This window comes from Siniperca chuatsi, linkage group LG5, assembly GCF_020085105.1.
Source record: "Siniperca chuatsi isolate FFG_IHB_CAS linkage group LG5, ASM2008510v1, whole genome shotgun sequence".
NCBI classification, from domain to species: Eukaryota; Metazoa; Chordata; class Actinopteri; order Centrarchiformes; family Sinipercidae; genus Siniperca; species Siniperca chuatsi.
In genome coordinates this window covers 32,514,001-32,528,349 of record NC_058046.1, presented here as the reverse complement: position 1 = coordinate 32,528,349, position 14,349 = coordinate 32,514,001, and the positions used below count along the sequence as shown (strand labels likewise).

Here is a 14,349-nt window from a genome sequence, read left to right as displayed (position 1 = left end):
CAGTCAGAATAGAGTGGGGGGCAGAGTAGTGCTGACAGATATCGTCTCAGTCTGTATGGACTTGTAGTCCATGTTTGTCCTGCCAACGAGAAAACTGTACACTTTCTGAAAACCACTGCATCTTTGTCACCCTCAGTTTGTCTCTCTCTCTCTCCCGTAATGGAGTAGGCCTAATTGTTGAAGGATTAAAGTAAAAATCTATTTTGTTATTATTTCTTCTGTATTCAGTATGACAGTGTTTGTTTAGCAAAAACATCTTGCAACAAAAAAGAGAAAAGAAATTATTTCTTAATTCATTATCTACGTTAGGACAGTTTGTATTAAGAGCCTATGTTTACAACAGACACAACATTTGTTGAACTGATTTACAGCAAAAAATGGGACTAGGTCTCCTCTACCCATCCAGGGTTTTTATATGTTTCCAGTAGCTGGTCAATATCACTGATCATTATTGATGTACACATCTGCTCTGCTTTTTCTCTCCCTTGTCTACCTCTTCCTCTCTCTCCCACCCCAATAAATCCATTCGCACAAGAAAACCAAACAAGTTTTATTGAATATTTACGGGGTTTCTTTATTGTCTTATTGAGGTAGTGTATGCATGATAGATACTGTTCACCAACAGGGTGTATAGGGCAAAACCATCACCACACTGAGTGAAAAGGCATGATTTGTTTCAGATCTCAGTATACCATTATTCAATTTATTTATTTATATAGCGCCAATTCATAACAGAAGTTATCTCATTGCACTTTTCCTATAGATCAGGTCTAGACCATACTCTTTCCAATATTATTTAGAAACCCAACAAATCCCACCATAAGCAAGCACTTGGCCACAGTGGCAAGAAAAAACTTCCTTTAACAGGCAGAAACCTTGCAAATTCCTCCTAGAATTTTAAAATAGTAATAATGTAATGGTAGTGGTAATATTAATAAATTAATAATAATATGAATGACAGCTATAGGAATAATAATGTCAGCATCAGTAACAAAGCCAATAAAAACAATTGTGGTAGCAGTTGTCGAGCAGGAACACGGGGGCAGCAGGTGGCCCACAAGCACAGATCCAGACTCTGCAGCTCCGGAGGCAGAAATACCTGCTGGAAGCGACAGAAGGAGAGAGGAGAGAGACGAGAAAGTACAAAACTACAGGAGACAGACGATAGTAACATGCATTAATGGGAAAAAAATGTTTACAGATGGAGAGGGAGAGGAGGAGAGAGGAAAGAGGGACAGAGAGCAAAGGCAAAAAACTCTTTTTAATTTAAAATGGGTCTCACTTTCAGGTCTATGTATGTGTGAAGTGTGACACTCTGCAGGCAGTACCTCAGTCTGTCATGTCAGCTCGGGAGAGTTCAGCTGCTCCAGTGAAGTCTTCTGAACTGCCACTAGACAGCGCTGTTCTACACCACACTGTGTCAGCCCTCTATAGTGTATGCCCGCTTACACTCCAGGGCTGCTAGAAAGTTTAAAGTTAAAATACTACACACAGAAATAAATAAACTTATAAGCCATGTATGGAAAGATATGTGTAATGCTTTTATAGAGTAAATAACTGTGTGTACAATAAGTAAATACAATAAGTTAATACAGGAAATGATCATTAGCATTTCTTCCTCATCAGCTAGCAAGTCGTCTTACTAATCTACCTCGCCCTTGCTGATATGCTAAAACTAACACATCTAAAACATCACTGTGCATAAACTCATCTCAGCACATATGGCTACTACAAATTGATGAGATAAAAATGAATCCTACAGTTAACTGGCAGACAAGTAATTTAAACTAGTTAACCACTTTAATGCCTTTTCCCTAAAATACCTGATTAGTAGTTTAAAAGTAACTACAATAAACAGAACTTGGAAAAACTTAATGTCTGTTCAGTACAATTTCCTTTTATTGTAAAGTACAAAAATATAGTCAAAAGTTCACAAAACATAACATTCTTTAGATAAATACATAAATTCTGAATAAAAGAAATGACCAGAAAAAGGTTCAAATACAGCCCCTCACTTTGCTTTACAAAACCGTAGGTAAAAGTAATGTATGTGGGATTCTTTTTCTTCCTATTAATATTCTTTTTATAGTAGTGGTCACTCACAAAGTGGCAGTAATTTGCCTTTTACATGACTCCATGAAAACATTTACAGCGTATACATTTTAGCCAGCAAGTAACAGATGAACTAATTTAATAAAACGAGCAAATCTGGCAGTGGCACAGCTGAAGTACATTTTGGAAACCTCTTTTAAAATGACGCTCAAACAGCTTTCTTAACGTACGGATCTTAACTGAGTTCCCAGAAGAAGCAGCTGAGTGCTGACCCTGCTGATGATAATTGATTTGCTTCAGCCAAATGATATATCCTACATCACAGTGAGCCTTAATTGTAGGGTCACTGTGATAAATGGCGGCCAATTGCAGGGTTCACAGACATTATGTTTACACTGCAGCGCAGACACGGACATATAGTATAATAGTTCTTCACTTAAAACAGCATTGAACAGCAGTTAATTGAATATGTGATAACTATAGATAACATATGTTGGGTTAGTGTGGCAGTCAGTGGTGGACAGGTGTCCTTTTTCTCTCCATCTGTAAGCACACATGAGATGTAACATGTTTCATGTGCTGATGACCATACATGTGAAAATCCAGGTGAAAGGTCCCAGAAGGGCTGGCGATATGACAATATAAATTTGTCAACCATCAGCAAAATTTCCATACTGTTTTCAGTTCAATTTTATTTATATAGCGCCAATTCATAACAGAAGTTATCTCACTGCACTTTTCCTATAGAGCAGGTCTAGACTGTACTCTTTCCAACATTCTAATATTTAATATATTTATACAGGTGTATCTCTCCTGTTAATATCTCTGGGTGTATTACTGCAGGTCATTGTAGCCAGTGCAGCAAATCAATGAGCAGGACTGCTTCATATGATTTTTGCATCAGTGTGACGAAGTATCTTGCTTTGTCAGGTCGGGTTAGTCAGAAACAGACACTGAAAGTTCAGTTTCCACTTCAAATGGAGCTTTTATGTGGAAAGAAAATTACTGAACACACACATCCCAGGAATACACAGGTGACAGTGAACATCAATCTATTGTTAAAAACATACAAAATAATATTTTAAGAATCTCATATATAGAAATGAATGTAAATTAATTGTATTACTTATTAGGCTCTATTAATAAAGACAGCAGTAGATCAAGTTTCTCAAATGACTTTGGAGCATCTACTGTATCACTATATTTACATGAATATTGCAATATAAATGTACATGTACCATGACAGGGAAAGATACAACTCTATCAATAATCCTGCATATTATCATGTATTTATGATGTAGCTTTACAGAAGTTTGAAAAAATGAAGTTTTAAAAACCTGTTTTCCATGTTGTATGGCAACTGCGTTCAGACAATCCAAAAAGTAAAGGTTAATTCATTTCCCATTCCTGGGCCCTGGCTCTGCTGACGTGCTGAGCAGATGGAGCAGGAGGGCTGATCTCTGCCTCCAGAGGTCATTCTCACTACAGTTGCCACTTGTTGCCAAAAGCAGCTCGGGGCTCCGCCATCCAACACCAAACTCATTTCAAGTATTTATTCCGCCAGCCACCGAGAGCCACATATCTGGATGCTGATCGCGGAGCGCTGGCAGGACCGAAGGAAGACTCTGACCTGGCCGGAAACATTTGGGCGCATCTGACGGAGAGCAGCATGGTTGATAACACAAGCATAGCGACTACATCTGCTTTGGTAAGCCGTGCACTTGATTTAGTCTTCTTTTTCATTTGGCTAGTACTGTAACACACTTCACAACTTTGGATTTGGACAGTTTAACAGTGTTTTTCCAGGTTTGAATCTTTCTATTAGACTACGTTTAAAAGTCTCAGTGTGTGGAATGAGGCTGATATTTCATCTTGTAAAGTGCTATCATGCTAATCATTACTCGCCCGTCCTCTCGTCCCCTCGCAGCAAGGCTCTTTCCCGTCCGGCAGCCTTCACCTCCAGGCTCCCTCCGCCTCCTCCCACAGCCCGTTCCCCGGCGCCCAGTCCCACCAGCCCGGCAGCGGCGGCATGAAGCTAGAGGCGGTCATGGAGAACCTGCAGCGGCAACAGGCAGCTCGGCTGGCCCTGGAGGAGAAGCTCCGGCAGGCGGAGACAGAGAAAGACCTCCGCTCCATGGTGGAGTCCCAGATACACCAACAGGCTCTGGCTTTCCGCCACTACCAGGCGGCGATGCGAGGCGCCCTGGCCGCCGGAGTTGCCAACTCGTCCTCCGGTGTGACGCTCCCACACATGGAGGCCCGCAGAGCCGACGAGGACGGGAGCTCGTCCAGACCGAGCAGCGACGATAAGGAGCGGGACGAGGAGGGAGATGACATGACCGACCAGGAGATCGTGGGTGAGGAGGAGGAGGGTGAAGACGATGCCGGGCTGAACCACTACCAGCACCTACACTCCTCGCTCCAGGGAGCGTGTCTGCCTCCGAAGAGCGCCCCGACGCATCTCATGGCTAGAGCCCCGGCGTCGTTCGCCCCGGCCCACCGCGGAGAGTCTCCATCGGCGCACCCGCAGTCCCAGCACCACGAGTGGACCTACGAGGAGCAGTTCAAACAGGTAAGACAGCCCCGTCTGGAGGAGCAGCTCCTGCGGGGGAAGGTGTGAGCTCCTCACCCCTGCTCCTCTCACAGACCTTCATGTCTTTGGGAACGTTGGGCTTTCTGTGCCGTGCTCTGGCCACTGGACATCATAACATGATCATCACTTGATACTGCTGTATTGCACTTTGTGAAGAAAAATATGAAGATTATGTACTGCATGTCAGTGATGTAGTTTGGTCTTATGAAGTTGCTGCTGTAAAAAGTTGGAAATTGGACTGAGACTGGAACTTTCTAACAAGGCATCAGTTATAAAGGAGTATAAGCTGTAACTAATAGCTTTATTAATGGATAATAAGTCATTTACCAAGGCTTTATAGATCAGCTGTAAGATTAATAAGAACAACTTTTAAGTTGCCAGGTTGTGACAAATCCCTTTGGCAGACTGGACAGTGCAACCTGCAGAGGATCTGGATTATTTGAGCATTATTTATAACCGCATGTTTTCATCAGTTATAAACCGTTAATGAGAACACATTTCAGAGGTTTTTAAAAGGCTTTCAATTTGGCAGTAATACAGTTATAAGAGTTATTAAGAAATAGATTTAGGTTTTCCAGAAGCTGTGGTCAGTCAAAGACCAAACTTTGTTCTTATTAATGTAGTTAATAATTATTATCTGTAATGTCTTTAGTGCCTATATGATTCATTGTATTGAAGGCGTTGCTCCTGTTTTGTCAGCAGCTAGTTGATGACAGGAAGTTATTTGATTGATATCCAGCTGTCTGTATATTTCCAGCCTGCAGCAGGCAGACCTCTACTCATTTTTTATTTATGATGGATCATTTACAGACTTCCCTAAATGTGATGTGTACATTAGCGACTGCATTAGCACTGCACATTAAAGCAACTCAATGCATGGAAATGCAATTTGAATAGGGGCTGGAACCAGTAGTGCGGAGGATGGTGAGGTGAGCCTCTTCACATCTATGATTCATTAATGCCGCTGTATTTACAATTATTGTGTTTATGGGTTATGTGTGTCCGCTTCATAGGCCTTTGAGTGGATAGCTTGCTTCACATTTACCATCACAGGATATGATGTAAGTGTTAATTGCTCAAGCTATTACATCTTATGAACAGCGCAAAAACCTCAGCAGATGTATTAAACATCTGTACACCTTGTTTACTTTTTACTGAAAACTCTTATTCTCATCAAGACAACCTTCCTGTGGCCGTGCATGCGTGCTCCGTGTGAAATCAGGCTAGCCGCTTCAAAGATTCCTCAGGATGTGCAGTTATTGTGGGGGTCATTTGTATGTAGCCATTCAGTGTAATGGTCATGGGACAATAAAAGGATGCTTATGGCTGCTAGGCAGACAGAGTGGAGCCAGCATACTAAGCATGCTCAAAGCTGCAAAACAAAACCACATTTGAAGGCAGTAAACGCATCTTTGGAAATAGGAACAAGATGTCGGCTAAATATAAGAAGGCCCCAGTGAGGCGGAGAAGTTTTAATCTGATCTGAACCAAAAGTTACAGTAGCTCCTGAATCACTTCTGCAGACTTCAGTGCTGGATGCATATATTCTGACAAAAACCGTTGATTTCTTGACATTTGTATTGCTTTTGTTTTTATTTACATATCATTTTACATTCTTAAATGAAATTAAAAGGTAACCACGACCCAAATACTTAGTGCACAGAATGGCGACAGGCAGCTGCTGAAACTTATTTCACCTTTTAATGAGCCAACAGGAGACGACGGACGGCAGAATCTAAAAAGACGAGACAGTAAAACATAAAATACATTCCAGAGAGAGAGAGAGAGAGAGAGAGAGAGAGAGAGAGATGCTGAGCTGAGACGACAAAAGGCCTGGGGGGGAGAGAGAGAGAGAGAGAGAGGGGAGAGAGAGAGGGAGAGAGAGAGAAGGGGGAGAGAGAGAGGGGGAGAGAGAGAGAAGGGGAGAGGGGGTGAGAGAAAGAGGGGAGAGAGAGAGGGGGGAGGGATAGAGGGGAGAGAGAGAGGGAGGAGAGGGGAGAGAGGGAGAAAGAGAGAGGAGAGAGAGAGGGGAGAGAGAGAGAGAGAGGGAGAGAGAGAGAGAAGGGGGAGAGGAGGAGAGAGAGAGAGATGCTGAGCTGAGACGACAAAAGACCTGGGGGGGAGAGAGGGAGAGAGAGAGAGAGGGAGAGAGGGGGAGAGAGAGAGAAGGGGGAGAGAAGGAGAGAGAGAGAGAGAGAAGGAGAGAGAGGGAAAGGGGGAGAGAGGGAGAAAGAGAGAGAGAGAGGGAGAGAGAGGGAAAGGGGGAGAGAGGGAGAAGAGAGAGAGAGAGAGGGGGGAGAGGGGGAGAAAGAGAGAGAGAGAGGGAGAGAGAGGGAAAGGGGGAGAGGGCGGCTCAGGAAATGCAGGAAACTGGACGTGGTGGTATTCCAGCCTGGCTCACACCCAAAAATGCTGGGATCTCCCTGTCTGGCAGTGTGTGTGTGTGTGTGTGTGTGTGTGTGTGTGTAGCTGGGAGTTGGCTCGGTGCCAGACTATTACGAAACAGAAACAAAATCGCGTGCTGTTACACACTCGGCCATGCTTCTTCTTGGCACGGGAGTGTGAGCCTGACATAATACCGCAGTATAAGATATCATGGGAAGGTGGAGGAGAGTACACTTAGGATTCAGTACTGGCTCATATGAACTCACATCTCCACCCAAACAGCTGCTTCCCCCAAAATAACCACCAACACAAGAACAAAATCACTTGGAAGTGGATGTGTGCGTTTTAGAATATTCTTCTGTTCTGCTGTGTGCATTTCCTTTAAAGCACATTTCTCTTAATGTTTGGGTTTCACCTTTGCATGTGTTTTAGTATTTGGTTTGGTTCATTGACAGCATTATAATATATTTTTAAAATGCAACATATCAGACACAGTCCACCAACCTTTATCAAGACATTGTCAGAAGTATTAGAACGACATAACCTCGGTGGCAGAGGTCCCGGCGTGAACGCGGACTGGCAGCTGAATGGCAGTGTGTCTGGGGTTCAGGACTGTACCATTCGGGCTTTAATCTGCAGAATCTGGAGCTGCACTACAAGAAACCTCCGCCTGGACAAGTCATTATTGAACCTTAGTATTATTTTCCTTTTAAAAGAGTGGAAATTCCAGTTTCCAATACAAATGAACTTGCTTCAAGAATTTCTTACAGTCAAGAGTCATTTCCTTAATTATAGTTCAGTGTTCTTATTCTGTGTTGTTGTCATTTGTAGAAGCTTCCTGAAATAATGGCTGAGGGCTGAATATGAGACTGCATAACTTGTTAAGAGCGGTGTGTTTGCAGCATGTTGAAAATGTTTGAATTATTGCTAGGAATCCTCCCAGGCAGACAGCACACAGATTGTGAAGCATCAGACGTGACGTTCCCCTGGGTGAAGCATGGCAGTATATGGGCCTGTGTCTGGGGAGCCACTCCTTCCAGCTTGTTTTTCCAACAACCGTAGAAAAGTGGAGGAGGAGGGAGCGGCAGCTGTACTGGTGTATGATTTCACTCCCCTCCCCCTGCCACTCAAATCATCCACGCAGCAAAAATATCCATCTTCACGTCACGTGGTACACTGGTAGGTCCTTTAAGGCCCGTTTTCTTAAAACAAGCAAAGAGGCGAAGACATATGACAAATCTAAATGTTTTCAGAATAGTGTAATGTTCTTGATACTAGTGCACTGCAAAAATATCTTCCCTTTTATTAAATTACATTTTTTCAAATTCATTGTTATTGAGTTCTTAAAATCAGATTTTGTCAAAACAACTGAATCGATCTGTCGCATTAAGATTTATATTCATGTTTTCCATTCAAATCAACTTGTTTCAGGAATTTTTTAGAAACCAGTTGTGTCTTAAAGTGTCCGCTTGAGAGGCAGTTTCCTCTTCGTCTCGCGTCATTGCTGAGACTCAGCTGTACACTGAGCTTTGGAATAAGATCAAACACCGACAGCTGTACTGGAATGTTACAGTGAGAGAACATAAGATGGCTTTCATATTGATATTTGAGTGATTTATAAAAAAAAAACTATAACAATATTTGTATTTTACTTTTATTCATTTTTAAACACACATTTTTAAACATTTGCAATAAGGATCCCTTAAATATGGTCATTAAAGAACTGTGAGCCGGATATGCACTGTGTGACATTTTAGTGTAAAACTCTACTTGTCAGCGCTCTCCGGAAGGCAAACTATGTAATGGAGCCGCTGTTTCTGAACAACCTCAAACATATCTTTACTGACATTTCAGCGGACATATTCATGATACGGACTGATATATCAGCTCCGGACTATTTATTGGTCAGGATCTGGTTCCAAGAAGTTTTCGGTTTCATTGCCGTAAAGCCATAGCACATAGTGTTTGAACCAAAATTATAACATGGAAATGCAAAGAATTTGTGCACATAAATTTTGCATGTGAACAATGCAGACCAAACCAAAACTGTACACTTGTGTTTTCTTTTCATACAACTGGAGTTTCCAAGCTCTAGCAGCAAGTCTAATATTGTCATACCTCTTAACAAAAGAAAAAGACAGTACTGAGTTCCCTCAATCTTGGAGAGGACGGTGATTTTGTGTGTTTTGGGGGGGGGGGCAACTTCATCACTAATGTTTTATATTTGCACCAGTTGAGTACAGTGTCCACTAAGCCTGGTCCTGATACTTTGGTCCTATTTTGTAGAGGGGCGATGTTACAGAATCTATTTTAAGACCACATTTTTTTTATTTATTCATGCTCACATGGTCCATATTCCTGACTACAGTTGTGTTTATTTAAATGACCAAAAACTCATTTCTACACAGAAAACCTGGGGCCAGGTAACGTTAATCCACATAGGAGTACTGGTCTGTGATCTCTGGGCACAGAATGATGTTCTGTGTAGTCTGTACATGATGGGAACTTGGAAGTGACAGTGTGTATACAATCCTCAGAGGTAGATTACTTATTAGGTAGAAATTAATCAAGCCACGACTGATACAAAAGCAATATTTTTTTTTGAAACCTTAGTTTGGGGAATATAACATGTCTTTATGCTTTTCTTCATTTAACAAAATATGCCAAGTTGCTCGATGCATCAGTGTTAAATAAAGAACCGTGCCTTTAGTACCTTGAATTTCAGTGATAAATTACATTTTCCATTAATTATTTTCATTATTTGTTATTTATCTGACTATCAGCAAAACCCAAAGTATTCAGTTTACAGTGTTATGGAACATGACTCGAATGATTAATCGATTATCAAGATCAAGTCACTGATTCATTTTCAAAAAAATTATTACTCAATAATTGTATCAGAAATATCAAAAATATAGTTTCTTGGTGAGCTCTGAGATGACATGAAACCAGTCATGCATGCAAAAGTTACATTTGCTGTATTTTCAAAATGTCCAATGATCAAATGTAACTTTTTTCCATTCACAGTATTATTGGAAGGGTCTTGAAACATCTTAGTTCTAAGTTGATGAAACTTGCAGGAACGCTGGTATCAGTAGGACATTGATCCCCTCACTCCCCCTCCCTCCTCACACACACACACACACACACACACACACACACACACACACACACACACACACACACACACACACACACACACACACTCTAACACTCACAGACACCTCCACAGCCCGGTCCCTTTGCGGAGCCTCCACTGTGCTGGGATGACAGTATGTTGGATGTCTTTCCCTTTCATTCTGTATGGCTGCGTGAAGGGACCTGGGAGTCGGCGTGCAGAGAAAACTGGGCTTGGCACAATGTACCATTGAGACATACTTGTTTTTACTGCAAGTGGCTCCTCTCTTTTCATTAAAACAGAGGCAGGGTTAGCTTGTTCAAACACCCTCCCCACCCTCAATGTGGGTGTTACTTTTTAATCGCAGCAGCCTGGAATTTCTGCAGCTGCTTGCAAAAGCCCCCCTCTCTGTTTACGAGATCTGACTGTTGGGCAAACATTGCCTCACAACCGGGTCTCTGACTCGCTTTTTCCATCCTGCCATTGTTGGGGGGACCTCAGAATTACCATGACGACGTGTTGTCCTTTGATTGAATGCATGTGTATATCAGTTTGTAGATCTTTGCACATCGTGTCGTTGCTGCTAACATTGTTCTAGGAGAAATGTGGTGTAACGCAATATAATGGTGCAGTGCTTCACATTGTTAGTTATGGGGCCCTGAGAGGCCCTTAAGGGTTCAATTATTAGGTTTTGAGCAGGCTCGCTATGAGGGGACGATGTCACAAAAATGAAAGGGCATAAGTAATAAGAGCTTGTGAAGTGAAACCGAGAGTCATGAAATGAGATGTGATTTGCAAAATGCAGTGACACAATACAATGATGATTTGGTTAAAAACTCATCATCTGTCAACACTGTATTTGTAATATCAAAAATCCAACTGATGATTCTAAGTAATACTGGGAAAATTTTCCGTTGACTTGATACATTGAAAGCCGATTGGATCCAAAATAACTTGGTCATTTTTACATTTTTACTCTTGCTCTATCTCCCTGATACCGTGCTGTCATGAGGTTTGTCATTTGTATAGGTGTAGAGGTGTGTTCAGACTGAATGTGAAGGAAATTTTCGCCTTGTATCATTTGCATGAATTTGACCGCTGGAGTGTTACAGCAGTCCCCATTTATTCGCCCCAAGCAGTCGAAGCTCCTTCCTCCAGACCCTCTGGATTAGAATCAATGTTTCACTCAAGCTAAAACATTTTCAACTTGCATGGATGCTTCTACACCTCAATTTGCAATCTGTTTGCATCCATTTTTGTCTTTTTATTGGGTTTGTTTGTAGTTGCGACTCCACTAAAATTAGCTCTGCATATAGTCTGAACACTTCTTTGTAAGACTAAGTTATTACCGTAGAGCTCACTAACCATAACCCGTACCAGTGGTTTAGCATGATTTAACAACAACTCATGTATACTTTATAGTAACCCTGACCGTTTTGCAAGGCATCCCATCGAGTTTTCGATTTTTGAATTGTGTTTTTGACATCTTCCAGGCAGCCATTGGGTTCCATTCATTTTAGTACATTATGAAAGTCAACTTGAAGAAACTTCTTAATTGCCTGATGTAGGTTATCCACAATGAACATTTCTGCATTTGTTGTTTTCAAAGTTATGTTAATAGCCCTTACCAAATAATCCCAGGAACTATGGAGTTCAAGAAACTTAACAAGGGAACTAAAAGTCACTCAGTCCTGTTTGTGTTTCCACTCATCTGAAGAACCATAAAGACGAAACAAAAGCAGTAAGAAAAGTACTGCCCCTGAAGCAGGGGGTGTATTGGGGCCTGTATCTATGGTCCAGGAACAAAATTTAGACCCTGGTTCCTTTGGTCAAGTTTTCCCAAAAAGGCTCCTGTGTCCCTGGAAAAGTTCCAATGGGGAAAAGTCTATGTGTTGCATGGTGCAGACTTCACTAATCAATCTGCACTACATAATAACGTTATTTTCAATGACACTTATTATCAGGAAATTAATCAGTGAAAGTTTTGCTAAATTAATATTTAAGTTTAAGAGATACCGAACATTGTCTTTTTTTTCTTGTTTTCGTGTCATTGACTTTATGTTGGTTGGACCAAATAAACAGTTTTTCTAATTCCCAGAAAACCTTAAAACAAGATTGTTCTATAAATTCTGCAGTCAAATGAACCCTGCAAACTCTCATTCCAGTAGCCAAAGTTTCTCAACTTAAAAAAATTAATGTAGACCGAAGAATCTGAGACTAAATGACTTGTTACCATGGATATTTTTTCAAAGTGTGCAGTTTACATTTCCCTACAGCAGTGAGCAGGTTGGTACTGCTGTGAAATACATTAATATGCATCGAGAAAAATGGCCATGTCATTTCTACTTCTGTGTTTTTCTCCCCGAAAGACTGAATGTAAAAGCCACTGCACCATGCACACAGATCATTCTCCACCTGCAGAGGTTAAAAGGTAACAAACCCAGGGCAGAAAATTCACTGATTCTTCAATATACGTGGCCTTCAGCCTCATTTGCATTCCTTATAATGGCCATTTAGCATTTTTTTTGACCCAATTGTATGTAATCAAAAGCTGTACAGTCAATGACTGGAGATTTGCATGTGCCACCTGGGTAGTTGCTCTGCGCTAACAGGATTGAGTAATCACTGATAGTCAAATGCCAAGCTAGCAGATTAGATTGCTGCCATAAAAGACTGTGTTTGTGTGTCAAGGTCTCTGTGGTGCACTGAGAAGGATCTGTCGTGGCTGCTGAATCGGTTTTTGTATGATGAGCCCTTTGAGGTGTTCACTTCTGTCCTGTCAGTGTGTCCACAATGGTAGAGCTACCAACCTTAATTAGGGGCCAGGCAGCTAGGCTCCAACAAATGGAGTCAAATGGACAACATATTGTTGAATAAGGTTATGTGGTAGGGCTGGATTTTTAGTAATCAGCGTTATTACAAATGTCAGTGCGATTTTGAATGAGGTATTCTGGAGCAGAAACTGGAAGTTGTGGTTTCACTTTGGCTCCCTGTGCTGCGTACACTGGGTGAAATTAACCCTGGTCATGGGTCTGGGTGGCTTTCATTCTTGTTTCTTGGATTGTGCACCTTCCCTGCCCCCCTAACCCAAACCATGATAGTGTGCCAATTGCCCTCCAGCCTCCCCTTTCCACTTCTCTTATTATTTTACACAGCGCTTCTCGCAACCAGGCAACCAGAGTAGAATAGCATGGGGAGTATTTAAAGAGCAAAAGAAATGGTTAATGAATATCTGCTTTCATCCTGGATGGATGGGAGATGTTGGAGGTGAATTTTGGAGAGTTAATTTGAAACCTGGGAAGGGTTGAAACATATTTTGGAGGTGGGGCACACCAGGTCTATCTGTTGTGCCTCCTGTCATAGATTAATGTGTTTGTGCAGGTGTGTGTGTGTGTGTGCATAATGCATGCCATTACATTCCTATTGAAGCCTGAGGGGCCTCTATGTATCAGTGCTCTCCCATATACTCACTTCAGATAGTGAAGCAGACGTGTGTGCGCATTTTAGCAGCCTGGTCTCAGTGTCTCTGCTGTGGCTCCAGATTGAGGATAATCTGGACCTGTCCAGTCCCATTGGCCACAACGATCAGGTGTAACATAAATTAATGAACCTCTCTGTTATTCCCACTCACTGGGGATTTTATTTTCAAAATGCCTTGCGACACAGCTTGACGTAACACATGTGGCCATGATGCGGTGGATAGTGGGGAAATGTGAGAAGAATAAGATGAATCTGAGATGAAAATTGAACATGAGGAGGTGGAGAAAGCATATCCAGATTGGGTAGTGACAGAAAGAAAGGAAAGTGAGGATTTCTAGTTACTAAAAGAAACAAGGAGGCTGAATTTGTAAATATTTTGTTCATCATCTTCTTGATATCAATTAACATATGACTTCTTTGCATGTGCTTTGCATGGAGTACTTCAAAGAGATTTTGCATTCATTTTGTACTTTAGTACCCTTTGTGGTGTGTGTATAGAGCCCCACCCCCCTTTTCTTAGCAAACCCATAATTGGCCCACTGTCCAAGCCTCATGGGAGCTGGAGCTGTTGAATGATAAGAAAAATGACAAAATGTTCAAATTTAACTGTCACTAGTGTATATATATATGGAAAGAAAACCTCAGGGATTTTTTGGAGATTTTCAGACAGACTGCTGAAAGAAGCCCACTGTGAGTAAAGTCGCTGAGGTACACACAGGAC

General features: G+C 41.7%; 1 protein-coding gene across 3 annotated transcripts in view; it reads left to right on the top strand.

Moving 5' to 3' along the window:
• Positions 1 to 1,893: 1,893 nt before the first annotated feature.
• Positions 1,894 to 14,349, top strand: part of arid3c (AT rich interactive domain 3C (BRIGHT-like)) — a 96,572-nt gene continuing 84,116 nt past the window's right edge. The window contains exons 1-2 of one of the 3 annotated variants that reach the window (XM_044197714.1): positions 1,894 to 3,760; positions 3,980 to 4,624. In XM_044197714.1, coding sequence (XP_044053649.1) covers positions 3,722 to 3,760; positions 3,980 to 4,624 — 684 coding nt within the window. In that variant the 5' untranslated portion in view covers positions 1,894 to 3,721. The remainder of the gene's footprint in view (positions 3,761 to 3,979; positions 4,625 to 14,349) is intronic. The other 2 variants (XM_044197712.1, XM_044197713.1) reach the window with 2 other exon arrangements.